Source organism: Seriola aureovittata, chromosome 16 (assembly GCF_021018895.1).
Source record: "Seriola aureovittata isolate HTS-2021-v1 ecotype China chromosome 16, ASM2101889v1, whole genome shotgun sequence".
NCBI lineage: Eukaryota > Metazoa > Chordata > Actinopteri > Carangiformes > Carangidae > Seriola > Seriola aureovittata.
In genome coordinates, this window is record NC_079379.1 from 21,261,086 (window position 1) to 21,281,827 (window position 20,742).

A 20,742-nucleotide genomic window follows, 5' to 3' on the forward strand; every position below is an offset into this window, starting at 1 on the left:
TCTACAGGCGTACAGTGGGAGTGAGCAGCTGTGTGTATGCCTGAGTGTGTTACACAAAGAGCTACATATCCTAGCTGACAGATAGTTTGCTCTGGGGGGTTTTCCTTGACTCTGTCACATGCTGCACGTGAGTAGCAGGGGTTGGGGGCGGGCATTATGCAAGAAGCTTTCTCCCTCACTCTCTCTTTTACATGCATATGCATCCCAGAAGGTGCTGGTTATGCTTTATCCAGCCTGCCTCCACTCCATCATAGAGTTTAATGGGCTGGGAGATGGCTGTTACTGGGGCTGGGCGGCACACAGCGCCTGGGATGATCAACACCACCTGCTGTGTATAGCCCCTTGAAAATTAGCTTTTGGATTCAGCAGCCACAGCACACGTGAAATAATAAACAGAAAATGAATGCATTTACGCTTATATAGTGAAAAATTATCTCAGTGTGTCCCCCAATGGAATGCAGTGTGAGTTTTCCGCTGTTTGTTTGTATGTATTTGAGCAGCCTTTCAAGGGCCAGAGGTTGCGATTATGGCCCCCAGCAGTATTTCAGATGCCAGCTGACAACATAATGTGGGCTCTATGTAAATTGTATTTTGATGAAGAGTTATGTTGCTGTTCTATTTTCAATTTTTAAGGATTTCAGATGTTTACAGTGAGCGTTTCCCAGTCATTTTTACTAGGCAGAGACGCATGAAGCAGAGCATCCATGCCTGGATTACCCACAGGGCAAGACAGACAGATTCCCTGGGGCCCCAGACTATTACCTGCCCCCAAATCCACAGCTTTTCCTTTATATAAATATGTAACACTGTTCTAGTTTCAGTTTTAATGTGTGCCAAAGACTGCTAGCTATTTGAAGCTGGGATGTTAATAGCTGTCATCCCTGCAAGATACATCCACTGATGAGCATTATATCGATGGGGATACCCTATGAACCCACCCACTCATTCCCCCCACCCAGTGGTGACAGCAAGGAGGTGGAGATAGACAACAAGGACCTCTGGGTTCCCAGGCCCTTCTTCAAGAGCCACGGACCACAGGACCCGTATTCATTATTGAGGTTCTACGTTTAGTTCATTTGTTGTTCAGTTAAATATTTATCAGATAAAAATTCAACTATTTATTCTGTGCAATTCATCAACCGGCCGGAGCGATGAAGGAGTGGGCGGATGGGGGGCGCAGTCATCGTTTAAGAAACCCCTCGTAGAGCGCATGCGCATGGATTTGAAGAGAATACGCCATATTGAATTCTCGTAGGAATCGGCTAGCATTTTTTTTCCAGCTAGCGGTGCAAAGGGGCCACTTTATCAATGGTCCTAATTCGGTTTAATGTTTAAATACTTCTCTTTTCGTAACCCCGGACAGCGTAGCGACCTTTGAAAGGTCCAGGGAGCAGCGCAGATTCACAACGGGCTCGCTAGCTTCAGTTAGATACTAGTAGGGGGGTTACCAGAGAAAGAAGTTGAATGGATCCGAGGGTAGCTTGGATTCAGCCCGAACAGAAAGGACCTGCGAACGCCTTGTGGATGCACGTCTGGGAGACCTCTCAGGGAGTACGGACGCTCTCCGCTCAGCAACAGCTCCACAATCAAAACCACAACCAGTGTGTCAATTACGCTGCGTTGGATGTTTTAAAAAATGTGGCGACCGCGGTGGCATCGAGCAAGAGCATTTGCAGCAGCAACGGTAACGTTACTGCCAATCGGAGCAACGGCAGCAGCCATCACAGCATCATGAACGGCACTACTAGTATAAACGGCACTGCGATTTCCTCGCTGGGGATAGCACTGTCCAACGGGAACGTACATAACGCTTTCAGCACGGCAAACACCGCTGAACCAGGTGAGGGAAAAATCCTTCCTCAGAAGACGGGATCTGTCTCCTCCTCGTCCTCCTCACAGGAATCCGGGACGGACAGTCCCCCCTCCAGCTGCTCACTTGAGAGGACTATGGGTGTAAATGTATCGGGCAACATTAATAAAAACGTCGGGGGTGCCAATCTGCTCTTCAGCTTGAGCGACAGCATGGACAATAATGTCAACCTTTACCACCACCATCATCATCGTCACCTACAGGAGCACCCGGCTTTCAATTTACAGCAGATCTGCGTGAAGCGTCATCAGGTTCACCCCTCTGTACCTGTAAATCACACACACAATCACCACCCAGGCCGAAGGAAAAGTGACAACAAGGCGAGCACTTATGGGATGAATTACTTGCTTTCAAACTGCACTAATGGCAATTATGCGAGCACTTGGACACCCTGGAAGACGAGGAAGTACAACCCTGGGGTCATGGGGTGAGTGCCTGAACACTCTCACTGCTTTAGGCTTAAAAAGCTAACGTTAACGTTTGTCTGTGGCCGCTAGTCTAATGGCTGAAACACGTTAATTCTCGCGTGTGTGTTGGGTATTATCATACATACGTTATGCATTCGTTTCCCAATGCTGTTAGATACGGCAGTACACCCAGCATTGCAGTGTGAGCTGGAGTTGGGCTGTTTGCTGGATAGCTAAAAAGCTGCCGTTAGGTCTTTGCGTAAAGGCAGTGATAGACGGCCAGAACGAGACCGGAAGTGCTGTGATTTTTGTCTTTCAAAGTTTGAACCGGGCCGTTAAAAAATAGGAAATTCCAACAAACTACTGAGAGGTATCGTTAGAAAACACAAGTTGTGTGAACGTGTATAGTAACATATCACATAATCCAATTTTATCGTAGTGTTTTTCAGTGGGTGATTTATTTAGAAATTTTTTCACCGGATATGTTGCCTTTTAGTGTAGCCGTTTGTTAGCGGATCGAGGAGCTTATAGCTAACTTAGCTAGCGGTTTTCCCTTTTTGGCTCAACATTAAAGTCAGGAAACCAGCAACTAAATAACAAAATGAATATATTGCCCGCATTAATCTAACTAAATTAAGCCAAATTAGAAAGCAGGGTGAAACTCTAAATAACCTTCCCCAGGTGTTAGCTAACGGGGTTGGATAACACTTAACTTGTGTAATGCTGGTGAAGTAACAGATTACCCCCGCCCCGGGGGAATCGCCAATGTGCCTGGACTGTTCCTAAATCATAAAGGTAATCACTCTGCTCACAATGAGAGTAAAGTTTGAGTATAACGGGAGAAACTTGTATGTTTCAGTAGTTTCCACTACATTTCATAACACTGATTAAGAGTGAAGTAAAACTATGAATCAGTACGTAAGGTTATGCACATCATACTCCACTGTTCTGGATAACTGGCATTGATACCAAAGTTTTTACTCTTGGTTCGGTCACAGTTAACACTCTTTTTCCATGTGATTCCTTATGGTGTTCTTTTAGTGTGATACAGCAGAGGGTGTGACTTGACCAAAACTGAGTGAAATAATATTATCGATATGAACACAGTTTGTGTGCATCTTAACTAGAGTATATTTTTTAGTTTAATCTCCCTTTTTTGCCGTTTGATATTTATGAATGGTTAGTAGAAGTTGTATAAATGTATGACATGTACATTGTTGGTGTAGTAAGAGCTGACTAACTGAATGTATTATGATTTTTTTTTAAAAATGTTTTAGCTGTATTAATTTACTTTGCCAGGGGCCTTCTCACAAAACAAATGACCAAAGAACTTCCAAATGTGTTGCAGGAACTTGTGATATTTGTAAGGACTGGTTGCACCCATCTGGGAATTTTCTCTACAACAACTTCGTGTTTGTCATAAAATCAGTTCCACAAGCTTCATGCTAAGTTTCCCACTATCCCTAATCCTCATTTAACTGGAAATGTATGTTCTTCATCAATATTTTGTTTTTCAGATAGTAAATTAATAATATATTTCATTTTCTCTGGGTATTTGTGTTTCTACAAGTTTTCAGATGCAAGTTTTGGCTTGTGCACTGATTAGTCTTGCAGTGGTTTGCCTTCAGGGGCACCCTTTGAAGTCTCACATAGTGGGATTTGCACTTCAAATTGAAAATACAAATAATTGTGTAGTTGTGCTACAGTGTAATTGTGATGATCGGAGATTAAGTTTTTGGTTAATGGAAAACTGTGTGTTGTCAGTTCCACAGTAAGATACATGGCTGTCATGGTAGTGAGGTTATAGACTGCAGCAGTGATCACTATTGATTACTTTTATACTGGGCCCTAAAGTTGTTGAAGAGAGACGTTTGACTCTAAACTAGCTTGTCAGGGATGGCTGCGATTGTGGAGGGACCAACAATAACTATGGCCTCTGTCAGTGGTGGACTATTGGCATGGATACGCCCTGGCCTGACTGGCTTGCTGGCAGAGACTTTTCACCAAGGAGTGGGCACATGGGATGCCTGCATTTTCTCCAGAGCCCTGGTAATTGATTGTGACAGTCTCCCTGTTCTGTATTTCACACTGACATCATGGCATGCATTCCTAGAAAAATGAATGGCCATGGGGTTGAACAGAGTTCTACTGTTCAGAGGCATTTGACTGGTCAGATATCTTTACGTTAAATGTGCCGTTATCCTGCCAAACACAGAACCATATCAGTAATAACAATGAGGCCTGGGACTCTTAGACAGACTCTGAATGATTTGGCCATTCGCTGTTTTACTAAACCCTCTTTTCACGTCCCTCTTAGAACCTTAAAGGATTGTGCTGTTGTGTTTGTGTTTTTGTGTGGAGTTCACTGATAGTAAGATTAGAAGAACTCTGAAAAGTCTCCTTCCCTCGTTACTATGACCACTTTGGTTCTGGCTTATTTCTGGGATAGTGGCTATGTTGAGGGCTAGGGTTACAGTTGCTGTCTGGCGTAGGGCTAAGTCTAGTATTGAGGTCAGGTTAGGGTAATTAAAAAAAGTAAACTATACTTGAAAGCAGTTAAAATGTAATAATTTTCCTGAAGTCAGTGAAGTCATTTTATTTTCTGGGGATTTTCAGACATAAGATGTTAATATGTCTTTTCAAGATTTATGCAATTTTGTTGTTGCAATTTATAATGATATTTATTATAAATAGTATTAAATGTCAATTGGTCTCATCTGCTTGATACTTGATCTATTTAGTAAGGACAGTATAATGTTAATGAGGATTATCATTTTCCTGATAATACAACAGGCCTCAAGTTTAGTAGAAAATTAGGAAAAAGAAACTGGACAACACCTAAACCAGAACATACTATGCCATTGCTTTGCATGTCTGGCTCTGGGCTGGTATGATGGGGGTTAACTGGAACAGTGATAAAGAAGCATATCTTGGCCCATCTGGAGTGGTTTTGTTTTTTTTTCCAAAATGTAGGCCAAATCTGGTATGTGTGTAATTTTTAGAAGATATCCTCATGTGATTGTTAGTTCTATCCACATTTGTAGCAAGAAAAAAAACATTAAAACAAAGTACATATTTCAGTTCATGTACAGTTCCTACTCTCAGTCTAGATTTCATACTGCTCTGCGTGTTGTACAAGTGAGAATAACCTTTTTCTGTCAATCTCATTTCCCCACAGTCTCCACGAGGAGGTGATGGACTTCTACAACTTCATGTCTCCTCGGCCAGAGGAAGCAGCTATGAGGAAGGAGGTGGTTAACCGGATAGAGATGATCATCAAGGAGCTGTGGCCCACAGCAGATGTAAGACACACACACATGCCTTATTTATTCAGGTCAATTTCCCTACCTTTCAGGATCTTAACATCTTAAAGAGCAGGTTCCTAAATTGTTCCCTCCTGGAGGAGACAGACTGATCTCAGATCGCTCATAAATTTATTCAGCATATTCTGACAACACTTTTCTTTTAAAGTGATGCAATGTTTGCATAGGATAACAACCTATCGTATATTTATACTGGGTTAGAACTCGCAAAAAAGTATTTACTTTGTTTTTAGTTATATCAATGGTATGTAGTTAGTTTGAAGTTTCACTGTAAATCGATCAGCAGTTATTAGAAGTCATTGTGTAAAATTAGACTGGCCATTGATGTTTGGAGGAATTTGCACTGTATATGAGCAGAAACAGTGAGAGTGGGCTCTTGCAGCTGGTTGAGGAGTGCACTGAGGTAGGGTTGATGTAATGCCCCTCTCATCACTTAATCATGTAAAACACGTGCAGCCGTGATTTGTTGGCTGCCAGTCTTCCCCACTTCCACTGTGAGCCAGATTGTCAGGTAAATGGATCAAGCCTCTGATTTGTACCGGCCTCCCTTTTCATTTCAACCTATTAATCCTGGCTTGTCTTTGTGCTATTGCCTTGTCGTATTTACCAGACGGAAAGGGAAAGAACTCCATTCTGTTTCCTTTGGAGGGCTTTTGCTTGCAGCCCCCCAAACACAGCGTTTTTTCTAACTATTGTATACTTAACTTGGCAGCACACTACACTTGGCAGCGTTCACCGTCTCTGAAGTGGAACCCGGAAATACCTAGTTCCTGGTAGTTTGCAAACATTTGAATTGGATATGTACATCATCGCCACAAATGAGCTGTTGCTCATGCTTTTGAAAAAATCTGTCATTCTTCAAAAGCATATTGTCAACTCCACTATTGTTGAACTGTGATAGCAGAGGCTTTGAAATGCCACTGTTTGTTTATTTTCTTAAAATATTCCTCATTCAGCTTGTTGATATTAATGTTGTCTTTAACACTTGAACTGCAGTGATTTTATTCATCATTGTGACATATTTTAAACTTTGTTTTTCCAGGTCCAAATCTTTGGCAGCTTCAGCACAGGACTCTACCTTCCAACAAGGCAAGATAGATTATTCATGACTGAAGGAAAGCATTTTATACATGCTGTATTTTGTTTGCCAGAATTCTAACTGTGACCTTTTTTTGCCCCCAGTGACATTGACCTGGTGGTGTTTGGGAAGTGGGAGCGCCCCCCACTTCAAGAGCTGGAGCAAGCTCTTCGCAAACATAACGTGGCAGAACCGTTCTCCATCAAAGTGCTGGACAAGGCTACAGTGAGTAGTGGCATTCAGGCCGTGCGTCTCAAATCTTCCAGGCATTATGTCATTGTGTGTTCATACTCTGTTCTCAAATACAGCTTAAAATAAACTGGTATGCAATAATGCAGACATCCATCTAATACGAGAGATTTAAATAATACAGTGATTGATTATTCCATGCACTGTGATGCAGTGATAAATGATCTATAAAATAGAATAGTTTGACGCTTAATTTCACTCTAAGTCTTAAAGGTTTTATTCTTCAGAGTAAGCAATAAAATATTATAGCCTCAGTAAATGGGGAAACGAAGAAGGGATTTGGTTTAAACCCAGCCAAATAAAAAATTGGCAGCACTTTTTACATTCCCAGAAAAGTTCCTCTTGACATCAAATGGTCAGTTAAAAGTATCCTTCACTCTTTTATCTCTGAGCAAAGATGAGGGGAAAAGAAGAGGTGAACTCACCTGTGAGACTCAATTAGTGTCCTCCATCTGTTTTCATGATCTATGGCACAGTCTGCCAATTGTTGTGGACTTTATGGTCTTTTTTTTCCTGATTAACAGTGAATGTACAGATTGTTGTTTATTTGGTACCACTGTAATGCGAATACTGAAGTGTATACGTCGTCAGCTCTTGTTCACCCACAACGAAAATCGCCAATTCAGCCCAGTCTAGTGATGTTCCACTGTTTACTTCAGGTTTATCAGAACTTCCTGTCATTGTGTCAAAGTTGAGGCGTTATTCTGCAGCTCAGTGTCATGAGTGCACCCGCCCTGGTGTTCACAGCTGCAATCCCAGTGGGAGCTATGGGTGCATGCAATATCCTCCTGTGCGGTGTGCACATGACCAGGCAAACCGCTGCAAGCTCGAATGGTGAATTGACTGACATGATAATAAGTAGCTAATGGCTGGATTTTCATTCTTGGATCAGCTTTTCCTTCTAAAAGGCTGTCATTTGGGACAGATACTCTTTTTTTCCTGGTTTGACCACACATCAATCATACATTTTTTTTTTTTTTTAGATAATGACTTGACTGTCTGCTAATACACTTCGTCTTTTTTCAGGTGCCAATCATCAAGCTGACAGACCAGGAGACTGAGGTGAAGGTGGACATCAGTTTCAACGTGGAGACTGGAGTCAAGGCGGCAAGCTTCATTAAAGACTACGTAAAGGTGAGATCCACAGGTTGCAGATCTGAAAATGTTATTTTGTTATGAGTTTGATTGTTAAATCAGACCAGAAATTATTTAGCATCTATTGGTACTACAATTTTAAAATTGGATAAGGATTATGAATTAAAGTGTTCACAGACTAAATGAAATCTGACCACGAGGAACATTGCAGGCAGAACATACAGATTGAGGAAGAGAGCAGGAAAAGGTCATGTAGACATGTTTAAATAAAAACCACCAGAGGAGTCACATAATTACCATTTTACATCGGGGTCTAAATACAGATCTTTGGAAATTCCCTCTTTGAATCAGGCAAGCCAGCATTTTAAAGCATTACACTTCACTCCAATCTTGTACTGGCTCGACTCATTTCCAAAGTGAAGCTGGAACAGACCCCAGCAGCCATGCTCAGTATACTGTCCACTTAACTCAAACAAAGTCTGTGTGTCCCTGAAGACTTTGTTGCCATTTCCTAAACTGAGGTGAATTTCAGCCCGTGGCAGTGGCAGAATTCCTGCTGGAGGTGGATCTCTGCCGCATTTAGTCACGGTTGTAGTAGCAAATCCAAGAGAGGAATTCCAGGTGCTTATATTCCAGGGATCTGTCAGGTTTTGGCCTTTTTCCTTTTGTTGTTGCATATTTGTGTCATGTCTCTTTGGGAATACGTGTCAGAGCTTGCCAGGCTGCTGTTGACAACCACACTCAGCGTCAATCCAGTAATAGTTGATGTTGTTCATGCGTGGGGTGTGACGGACTCCAGTGCAGTCTTGTCATTGAGAGGTCACCTCAGAGTTAATTCTCATAGGTCAGGTTGGAGCAGCGTACCTCGCAGTCTTGTTCTCGCTTCTTAAAAGCATATTTGAAATGTCAAGCTCCAAGCCCTGCTGCTCCACTGGCACAGATATGCACACATGCACAAACACACACACACACACTGCCAGGAGGTTATGCTGCCTTTTCAATTGGAAAATGAACATATTTGTAATTCCCATTCCTAAGCCCTTTGGGGTTTCACCACATTATCAAGTCACAGGCTCTAGGAAGCCTTGTTTAATACCTTTCTAGAAAGTTTGGCCCAGTTGGAAGCTAGAGAGAGTACTTAAGTGGTAAGTAGGGGCTGTAACAATTCATACACTACACTGATTACTAGTTATGATTATTCAATTGCCTCTTAGTAAAACAATAATAACAATGAATCACCGTGGTTTCAGCAATAATCGCGGCTTCAGCAGGGAGTTTCACTGCTTGGCAGCATCGTAAAAGAAAACAGACAGCTCAGTCAGATATAATGGGAGCAGTTTGTAAAAGTGTATCCAAGTTACTGTGGAAACTAAACCAGTGTACACAGCATTTAGACTGTAGGTAGTGCTGGTGTGTCTAATAATTTGTTTGTCTGTCACAAAATCTGCTGCAAGCTTTATTTGCATGGATATACAGTTTCTCTGTTTGATGGTTATAGCTGCTGAATAAAATCACAGTTTACTGAATTGACTCCAGTTTAAGAGGAAACGGTAATTGATGTTAAGCCACATTGCAACCACTGAATCACAAATCAAGCTGAACTGGTATTTAGCCCAAAAAATCACACCCCTGATGGTAGGTGATGTATTATAATTATTTGCAGTCATTTGAATGATTTGCTCTTTAAATGTAGTCTAGTCCTATCTCAGAGATCCCCATTTGTCCTTAGTCAAGCAAATCAAAGCTGAGTCCATTTTTCATCTACTTTTCATTGCCTTTCTTCCTCTACTCTGCACTCTTTTGACTTAATCCACAGTTTCACTGAATCAGCTATTATCATTCCACTTTCAGAAGTATCCAGTGCTGCCTTACCTGATCTTTGTGCTGAAGCAGTTTCTGCTGCAGAGAGATCTAAATGAAGTCTTCACCGGGGGCATCAGCTCCTACAGCCTCATCCTCATGGTCATCAGCTTCCTGCAGGTACAGAAATGCACAGAATCCACAGAATCAACGAAAACATCTTGTAAGAGCAAGAAGCAGCCCCAGGACATGTTATGGTAGCAGTGCTTTAGATAACACAGCACACATGATCACATGATAGTATAGTTGTAGTAATAGTATTGTAGTTTACAGCATCGCAGGAAGTGAGTATTCATATTATTCTTAATAACAATATTCATAGTAAACAACATTCTTAAGCATATCTGGTGTCGTAGACAAACATGAATTATAATTTTAATTAGTGCACAATAGTACTTAAATATAGTACTATAGTAGTATTAAATATAATGATACTCAAATCCCCCTCTTCTTTCCTTTCAGCTCCATCCTCGTATTGATGCCAGGAACCCTAATGAGAACTTGGGGGTCTTGCTGATCGAGTTCTTTGAGTTGTATGGCCGCCATTTCAACTACTTGAAAACAGGGATCCGCATCAAAAATGGAGGCGCATACATAGCCAAAGAGGAGATCATGAAGGCCATGACAAATGGATACAGGCCATCCATGCTCTGCATAGAGGACCCACTGCTTCCAGGTGTGTCATTTTTTACTAGTTTAAGATGATTTACAGTGAATAAAAAACTTCCTACCCAAGTAGCTGGCTAAAATAGCTGGCTATTTGTACAGTCGCTCTTTAAGTTTATTTATTGTTCAGAAAGAAAAATTAATTAGAAAAAAAGATGAATTGATAAAATTGATTGACACAAGTTTGAAAGAAGTAATTAATTGAAACTTTCTTATTTTGGCACCATCCGGTGGTGGTGTCAAGAATGTCATGGTCGAAGGCAGCAGTTCTACACAGAATGAATAAATAAACCCCTGAACAAGCGTAACCTGTGCTGCTTCAAACAAATACACAGGCAATTAGAATAATTTTAAATATGCTTTAATCACAGGTCCACAGTTCATATGGTTAGGCACATTTTGGCTTTTACATGTCAGACTCCCAACACATAGCACCACTATTTGATCATATAGCTTGATCTTAAATAAGAACACATATACAAACATACTTTGTATATATGTTCATATTGTCATGTAATAGATACATGAAATGTTGCAATCAGTAGCAAGTTTAGAAAAAGTAAAACTGGTTGAATTGAACTCATAACTATCATTATTGTCTTTGTCTTGCCACCATGTAGGTAATGATGTGGGGAGAGGTTCCTATGGTGCCATGCATGTCAAGCAGGTGTTTGACTATGCCTACACTGTCCTGAGTCATGCTGTGTCACCACTTGCACGGTCATATCCCAACAAAGACTGTGAAAGGTTAGAGTTCAGTCCATTCAACAGCAATAAAGATACTTTGGATAAAACCGGCACTCTGTGAAAACCCTTTCTCTCTCCCTCCTGCAGCACCTTGGGCAGGATAATCAGGTTGACCCAGGAAGTGATCGACTACAGGGAATGGATCATTAAAAAGTGGGGCGGCAGGGATCTGACGCGAACAGACAACAGAGGTACCATTCTTTACACTTGAAAACTATAGTGATAATTTCTTGAGTCCAAGACTGAGTAAAGAATGATTATTTTAATAAGTGGGAAATGCTCCATACCTTTTTTTATCATATGCTCCTCAGTTCTTCATTGAATATCTCAAGCAACCAGACTCTTATTTATAAAGAATTGAGAGTGTTATAGTCTGCCCAGGAAGAAAACAGGAAGTAAACCACTTATGTAAAAATATGACAATCCACTGAATAAACCTTGTAGAATTTGTACTTAACTGATCTTTTTCGGGATTGCAGCTTTGAGATCCATCCATCCTTACCTCTCACTTGTTCTTCTCTAGTTTCACCTCCCAAGGAGCCTGTGTCAGAGCAGGATCCCAGCTGTGTGCTGCGTGGTGGTGTTGGGTCGGAGGAGCAGCAGAGGGACTCAGTGTCTCCTCACAGCGCAGACTCCCCCATGTCCATCTCCAGCCCTCAGCAGCACTCGTCAGCCTCCTCTGTCTCCTCGCTGTCTGGATCAGACAATGTATGAACACACACACACACACACACACACACACACACACACACACACACACACACACACACACACACACACACACACACACACGTAGGATAAGCAGACAGACACAGTAAAACCACCAGATGTGTTTTTTTTCTACGTTTTTAAGTTTTCTTTTGTCTCAAATACCAGATGGAAACATACAGTATCATAGTGAAGTGAATTATTCAATTAATGTAACAGCTACTCTGTTGAACTCTGCCTCTACAATACTGTCTGCACTCGACACTCACTGGTTTGAAACTCCCATGACACACTGGTAAATTGAACTAGTAAATTGCAGTAGACCACCATCCATTTTTTCCTCTGCAAATTATATATTGTCTGTCACAGCTACAATTTCTTGTGATTATATAATTGACCTCCAGCATAATGGTGTTATACTGACACCCACCTGATATAACAACATTTTATTCTCTCTTACCCAGCTGATGGAAGCATGCAAACATCAGTAGCTACCTGTGACTTGCACCTTGCTCCTAATCTCTTCCTCTTTGTGTGATCTGATCTGCCAGGACTCTGATTCGACGTTGCCATGTCCCGTCCCTCCGCCAGCCCTGCCACCATACCCATCTTTCCCACATCTGGGCCTAGCTTTGCCACCAGGACTCAGTATGGGCACCGGCAAGCCCGGCATGGGAGGACACCATCTGCTCATGCCTCCAGGCTCACAGGTGGGCACGCAGTGATGCCAGCAGACACTAGATCATAAGTAGAAATGTAGAAATAATCTAACATTATATAAAGTATGGAGGGGGACCTTTGGGATTAGAACAGAAAAAAAAACTGCAAAATCTAGAACAACTAAAGGTTGTTGCTCTTACCTGCTGGTAATTATTATCTCTTACCTCCTCCAGGCTCGCGTCTCACTGCCCGGTGGTCTAGCAATGCACTCCATACCTGGCAGACAGGTGTGTATAGACACCGGGCTCCCCCCCTTCTTCCACATGCCCCCCCCAGCCCATGCTCATGCCCCTGCCCCTTCCAGCCCCCAGCCTCCGCCCAGCCCCCACTCCAGCCACACACACAAGGTAGGCGCCGGATGCCACACACACACACACACACACACACACACACACACACTGTCAAGACAAACTTGTCTCTCTTACTCGCACAAGTTCACTCTCTTTCAAACATCCCATATTTTCTGTGTCTCTTCAACAGGCTCCATTCTCTGTCAAGTGTCTGATTTATATCTCTCACACTCACTCCTCTCTCTCCTCGCTCGCTCTGTCACTCTGTTCAGACTAGTCGTGTAACAGGTTACATAAAAAATGAAATTGCCATCTGTAATCCATAATGATCAGTAAACAACAACACAATCAGTGAGGCCTGATGTTCCAACATCTGACGTGTACCTGTTGCTATGGGAAATTAGATAAACGGGGACATGATGCGTAATGGTTTCATCTTGTTTTTAGTTCTTAGGGCCTGCTGGCTTATTAAAGGAATAGTTAGACATTTTCACTTTCTTGCCAAGAGTTGAAGAAAAGATTGATACCAGTCTCATATCTGTATATTAATTATTATGACTGTACAGCTAGTTGGCAGTAAACTAACTTTTTTACTGGGTTTTTTAGAAGTTGATCTACAGGGCTCAAAGTTCAAATTAAGTTTGTTTATAAAAATTTTCTGTATCCCTCCTGTCTCTCCACCCCTCCTCAGAACGGAACCAAGTTCAATGTGAAGGGCTTCCACAACCCGCCACTGGTCAACGGCCCCGCTCTGGCTAACCGTGGACACACACACGCTCACACACACACACAGTATCACCGCAACACCTGGCGACGCAGGAAGAGGGACAGTCTACCGGTTAGCCTCAGCAGATAGAAACCACTCCTCTTCCCATAACTTTTCCTCCTTCTCCTCCTCTCTGGCTGCAAACCCTGGCTCTTCGTTCGTCTCGAAGGAGGATGGACAGGCAGACAGAGGACCAGAGACCAGCAGTTTTCATTCTGGGGCTGCCACGACATGGAACAACAGCCCTCAGCTCTGCATCTTTCTCCTATCGCTACCTTTCCATTTCTGCATGACTTTTGTTCACAGTTTTGTAGTTTCAGTATTATGTTACTTTCAGTATTTTGTTTTTCTCATCTTTGTTTCAGGTCTATTCCTGTTTTCTTGTTTATTGCTACTGAACTTGGCGGCAATGCTGTCGCCAAGTTCACTTGACCTCGCCTCGACCCTCGCAGCCAAGCTGCCTGAGGTTCAGTGTTACTTTTTTTTAACAGTTTATACACTTAAGAACAAACTGTTTTTCATTTTGTGCAATAATGTTGTATTTCTTTTTTTGAACTTAAGTAAATGCTTATTTAATTTTGTGTGTGTATGTAAAGGCATTTTTATACTGTTATTTTATTTTTGTAGAGTTTTAAATTTTGTTTACGAAACCTTTCCCCAGGCAGCATCTCTGGAGTGTGTGTGTTCATCAGTTGGTATTTCAGCGTGTGTGTGCGTGTGTGAGCGTGCGTGGGTGAGTGTGTGCAGGAGTGTGCACTCCTGTCTGTCATCAGGTTGAGATGGAGCCCAGTTTGCAGGGCCCCCCCTCTTCCTCTTCTTCTCTCCCCTCTTTACTTGTGTTGTTCTGTTTGATAAAGAGAAGCGGAAGAGAAAGGGATACGGAGCTCTTATCTTGGTACTCTTTCCATTTTTCTTCACGTGTCTTGTAAAAACGGGCGAGGTTAACATGAAATTCCCTGAGGAAGTTTTGTTCCTCAGTCCAGTTAGTCTAAGGCATCCTGGAGGGAAGTGGAGGTATGAAATCTCACCCTGGGATATCCTGGGAAATAGGAGAGGTTGTTCTTCTGTTTTGGCCTAGAAGAGGTAGCTCCTGAGCAGATAAGAGCTTTAGTAGAACCATCTTGAGATTGTGTGTGTATGTGTACACTTCTGTATGTTTGTGTGTCCCTTATGGGGCTGTGCTGTTACCATATTTCGTCAGTCAGGGGAAGGCTGGCAGTGGCCTGCTAGTTTTGTCTCGGCCATCTTTCTTTCCGCTGGAGGTGATTTGAAAAGAAAAGCTACCAGACGGTGCAGGACTTTGGCCTGAGAGAGCCTGTTCTGTTACGCATATATGCTAGTGTGTTTCATTTTTGTGCTTGTCTCTTTTTATTACATGTTGTAGGGGGAGTTGAGGCCTAGAAGGCAACAGCTTATCTGACTTGAATTTGAAGATCAAGATTAGGGTAAGAGGGCAGAAAGCCACTGATTCCAGGTCAGAGAACTCCTCAGATGCTCACTCTCCCTCGTTGAGGGACGTAGTTGTGGAAATCTGATCCCAGGGCTGAGGTCAACTCTTGCCCGCAGCTGTAAATCAGTGAAGACCAACACTAAGATGCTCAGCGATAAGGTTTTCTCCTTTGTGGTCCTGGACAAAGGAGAAGGAGGGAGGGAGGGTTGTGGGGTTGGGGTGGGGGGTGGGGGGTCTTCCTGAACCAAGGACCCTAGTGAAAGGGAATTATATTTTGATTCCATTCAGGAATCTTGTGTATATTTGATTGCCAGGTACTTCCTCTAATTGTTTGCAATGCCTTTCTTTGTGTTTACTTGGAGTGTGTGTACGTCGTATTGCGAGCACACCGTGTCACACAAATACACACACTCACAGACAGGACTGTCAAAGGCTGTGACTCGCCCAGAACACTACACACGCTGGTGTTATTACTATGCAAGTGGATTATTCTAATTATTGTGTCAATTCTCTTCTCTTTTCCGTTTGGGGTTGTTTTCCAATGAAAAACACTGCTTGTAGGACTGAAGTAATGCTACTGACTGTCAGACTCTCAAGCCAACTCATGTGAACTGCAACCCCATCCCCTGACCCCCCCCCCCTTGTATTTGTACGAAGGTCCTGATATGTTTCAAAGTCTAGTTTTCTACATATATCAGTCAAATGTAAGGAATGGGGGATGTAAATGTCAATGGTTGGGTGTGGGTCTGTGTAGTGTGTGACATAGTGAAACGTGTGTGAGAAAGTATTGAGACTCATGACTTGCCACCACATGTTTTTAATCAGGTGCCCGACCGTGCGTGCACCCAGAGAGCGACTTGCACTCTGCAGGTGCACTTCAGAAGGGACCAAAAGTGTCCACCAACAATTCTTTACCTTTTACTGAGACTCTGTTCAGAGATGTTTCTTTATTATTCATTTTTCTTTAAACCATGGCAACTCTGATCCGTCAGTCAAAACTTCACCTGGCATCACTTCAATCTCAGATGAATGGTTTCTGTTTTGACCGTTGGCTCACAGGCAAAGCAGATTATGAGCTAATCATCACCTCTACTTTGAGAAATTCCTCTCACATTTTAATGATTTGACAAAAAAATCATCATGGATGCGCCAGACTGCCAGAAAGGGGAGTTCGTTTTTTGGAGATGTGCCGATCCCCAGTATCATATCCTGTCACTCTATTATTCTCTCTGGATGATTATTTTCCAAATAATTATTTCCATTTATAGGGAGGTGGTCAGGATGACATATGAAATGCTCAGTAATATGTTATCCTAGCCCAATATAAATTGGATAACAGGGTGGATGAAGTTGGAAAACCTGTATAACCCTGTCAAACTGTACCCCTGATAGCCATGTCTGCTTTTAGAGATTAGAACCAGCATTTAGGAGGAGCTGATAATGAACCTGGTGATGGAAAGTTGTTGACTGGGTTAGAGTTGCCTGCATCTTCACAGCATAGACTGACATGCAGTATTTTAGAAAGTCTGTATGGATTAAAATCTGTGTGTGCATCTCAGCGGTCCAATGTAGCTCATTTTCTGTTCTCACTTTTGTGTCATTTTCTCTCATCAGATTGGTGATGGGGAATGCTTAATTAAAGGTATTGGTGTCACTCTGCCACATTGCCTTCACTTCCTCAGATTGGTGTAAAAGTAAGGGAACAGGAAGCAAGGGGAATGGCTTGGACCACTGAGATTTTGGCGTACACATGTACATGTAGATGCAATGTAATATTACCCCCATTGCAATAAAATGAGGGATTTTAAACTGGCGGCCGCTGTTCAGAAAAAGGTGGCAGCCCCTCTTTGTCCTGGCTGATTCATGTGAGCAGTAGCCCTCAAAATGGACACCTAGCTATTGGTGGCCAGAGGGAACCACTGCCCAGCTTGTTTTTTTTTTTTTTTTTTTTTTTTTTTTTTTTTTTTTTTTTTGTTTGTTTTTGACATTTTTATGTAAATATATTTTTTTCTATTTTATTTTTTAATAAACATTTTAAAACTGCAAGTCAATGTGTGTTTTTTAAAGTGACAATGATAAAATATGTGTTCTTAGAGGTTCTGTAAATTAGATTTTAAACAATAATATAGCAGCAAACAATCATTGTCTATGTAATGATATATTGATAATGGCATCCTGAGCAGAGAATGAAGTCACGCCCTCTCTTTGTATGTGTTCTAGGTTCTAATCAGTTTCTCTGTTCTATGTTTTGGAAGCTGGTCCAGTAAGGCGTGCACATTCATGCATGTGAGTCCCTCCTGTTAAACAGTTGGTCCTCCCCACATTTACAGACACACAGACACCACCCACACGCTAGATTACACAGTGCAGTATGATTCAGGTGAAAGCTATCTTCCAAAATTTCCTCCACTGAAGAAACCACTTTTTCGACAAGAAAGACCTCGAAGGCCAAGAAAGAAAGAGTTAAGAGCAGAGCACAGAGGGACTGGCTATGGGGACTACCAGCTCAAGTCCTGGTCAGCCAGTGGACAGGCAAAACATCCAAAAAGTTTTAAAAGTTTTTACCGGCTCAATCAGTCATTCCTAGGCCGCGGTCCTCCCAGATATGCCCATGGCTGAATTTCTTCCCCAGTCTGACTGTGGAACTAATACTGGTTTTACCGAGATGGAGAACTCTACATGCTGCTAAAGGACTCGAGCTGGACTTAGAACTGGCCCTTCTTCTCCCTCAATGTGTAAGTAATTTACATAATCTTCCACGTCTGTTTTCATTACTGACGGCTACAGTAGGCGTGATAACAGTTAGCTAACTTGCTGTTAGGCAAATGTTGCTATTGCTAGCTGGCTAACTGTCAGCATATAGCATCCCATGGAGCATATCACGGCAATACTAGCGTGGGATAATGTTTGTGGTTGAAAATGTTTTTTGTTGACTCGTGTACACGGTAACTTTATTCAATTGTGTAACTTGTGTGATTAGTGGCCGCTTTAATTGTGCTACTTGCTAACTGAGCTGAGACTGGAGGTGTGCCAGAGAAGCATTTGTTTTGGTCTGAGATGCTGGTGGTCTAGCGCCATATGTAGTGGAAGTGACGATGCTTTACAGAATCTTTAAAGCTCAATTAATTCATCTTTCACAACAAGCTGTAAACACAAATTAACATATTATCTTCTTGTGGCATCATGACAAAAATTGTTAGCAAACAATTGTGTGAATAAAGTGGGATCCATAGGTCTGAGACTTCTTTCCAATTTACTTGAATGGGAAAGTTGTCACTTGAAAAGTATTCACTTCCAGCAGATATGCAACATTAGCATCAGTTTGCAATCATGTTTCTGGCCATTAAGTCTGATATTCACTCTCCTCTTAGATATGTTTCAGTCTCCACCAACCCTGAAGGGGAATATTTATCTCTTTACTGCTAAATCCTGCAGTATGTTAACTGGCTAGGTGTTAATTGTGTCTGTTTGGTGGTGGGCAGGCAGGGTACAGTGGATTCATCAGTTTCAGTTGCCTGCTGTGACTGGAAGTGACAAAAAAGAGAGCAGGGAGACTGGATCAAAAGAGTAAAGGTATCACCCATAAACCCAAAACCATGAGCTAAAGGAGCTAAACCAAGCTGCTGAGCTGAAGGAACCTGCTTAGTCCAGCGATAATTCACTGTCAGTTCATCCTTACAGGCACAACCTTTCACATAATGCATCATTTGACCCATTGTTCGTATAAAAAAATATTGATTTGTGCAGCTTATTCTCTTGAACGCAACCTGTTTCTAATTATTCTGAACCCCTGGGCTGTATGATTCAGTTCGTACTGTGTCAGTCTCCATCTGGCTGACAGCGCTCAGTCAACATGCAGTTCCTCTCATCAACACTAGGTGGTGCACATGTACTGTTTGTGGGTGCTGAATTAGGAGAAGCTCTCAAACAAAAGGCTGCTCTACATTGCTGAGCTCCCTGATCTCTTCAGTACGCTTAAACCCCTAAACCAAATATAGAAGCGTTAACTCCACATTGCCAGACTTTGTCCACAAGCTTCACATTCAGTCACAGCGGGCATTCAGTGGCAGTCAGGGATTTTGTATGTGTGTGGTTTTGTCCAGGATTAGGTGTACTATCTGTGCTGGCAGTGGTGCGTCCCGTGATAGGACAGAATCAGTCTGACCAACTCTGACGCTCCTTTCCAGGCATCTTCAAGATGATCTTTATCCATTTTTCTTAACCCCACTGGTATGACCTCTGAACAGCAATAAAGCTAAATTACAGAAGAAGCTTTGGCTTTTGGCTGAAGGAGGTGAAAGGGGGCAAAAAGTAAGAGCATCTGAATTGTAAAACAGCAACCTGTTCAAAGATGAGACATATGGATTATTGCTCCAAGCAGCATAGACAAGGTTGACAGGAGGAAGATGAGGAGAAGAGAAGGCTTCTCGGAGGAGTCTGAGAGCTCTTACGGTGACAAACTCCAATAAGAAAGATAATGACAGAGACAAGGAAGGAGCTTATCTTTGTAAGGCTGCCGACATATTGAACCTGCCTCTACAGCTTGAAAGGTGCTGTATTTTCCCCGCAAACAAACAGAAAACTGTCCACAGTAACTAAGCTGGAGAGGAGTCTGTCCAACAGACAGATTGCTTGCTTTGGTATGTCTGGCAGTGCCAGCCGTACAACCTGATCAACCAGGCCAGCAGTCTTTCCTCAGCCAGCACGAGAATTAAAACGGCTTTGAGTGGAAGAGTCTCATGCACGGCTGAATGGACAAGTCTTTCAGAAGTCAGTGATTAGCTGCATCCACACTTATCTACTTACGTTAGATTCTTATATAGAGGAAGGAGAGAGGGGAGATTAAAGGCAGATGAGATTTTTCCTCTCTGACCATGAAGTTCTTGAAATTTCATTTCCTGGTTGTTTAAATAAGAATATGTTGAATTTAGGCAAGAATACCAAAACAGAATTTCTGTTTATGTTATGTTTGATTGATGATTGTTTGTATAAGTGGTTCCCAATCTTTTTGGCTTTTGACATATAAAATAATGCAATGTGTTCTTTCAACCTTTGTCTTCACAGTTTGTATATGTTTTTGAGCTTTGAGGTATTTAAAGCTGTTGTAATCTTGGGCTTAGGTTTTGTTATAACATTGGAGGGGGGGCATATTAAATCGGGGGTCATCAAAATTTTGAAAGGCATACACATCATTTCCTGCATTATGCTGAATGTATGTGCACCGATTTGTGCCTTTTCTGCATCAGTTTATGTGGAAATATCTTTAAACTGTGTAGTTTGTTTGTACTGCCCCCAATTGGCCAAAAGTCAGTTAATGCAAGTACGTATGTCCCGTTTTGAAGTGAATGCAGTATCTCAGAAATCTTGAGGGAATTTCTTCCAATTTGGTAAAAACGTTCACCTGAACTCAAAGATGAACTGAGAAGATTTTGGTCGACAAAGGTCAAGGTTTAAGCCACTCTGACCTCACAATACAGGTTTGGACTTGTGAGAGAGATATCTCAGGAATTCCT

At 42.1% G+C, this 20,742-nt stretch overlaps 1 protein-coding gene across 2 annotated transcripts; it reads left to right on the forward strand.

The window, feature by feature from the left end:
* The first annotated feature begins 1,008 nt into the window (after positions 1-1,008).
* Positions 1,009-15,423, forward strand: tent4a (terminal nucleotidyltransferase 4A). Of its 2 annotated transcripts, none has more exons than XM_056398806.1 (13): positions 1,009-2,297; positions 5,456-5,579; positions 6,643-6,689; positions 6,783-6,903; positions 7,954-8,061; positions 9,874-10,002; positions 10,345-10,558; positions 11,169-11,295; positions 11,383-11,486; positions 11,819-12,003; positions 12,555-12,713; positions 12,897-13,070; positions 13,705-15,423. In XM_056398806.1, exons 1-13 carry the CDS (start codon positions 1,465-1,467, stop codon positions 13,867-13,869), a joined length of 2,490 nt encoding a protein of 829 aa, XP_056254781.1. In that variant the 5' UTR covers positions 1,009-1,464; the 3' UTR covers positions 13,870-15,423. The 2 variants fall into 2 exon arrangements, with proteins under 2 accessions (XP_056254781.1, XP_056254782.1); XM_056398807.1 differs by having other exon boundaries at positions 12,897-12,950.
* Positions 15,424-20,742: the final 5,319 nt, after the last annotated feature.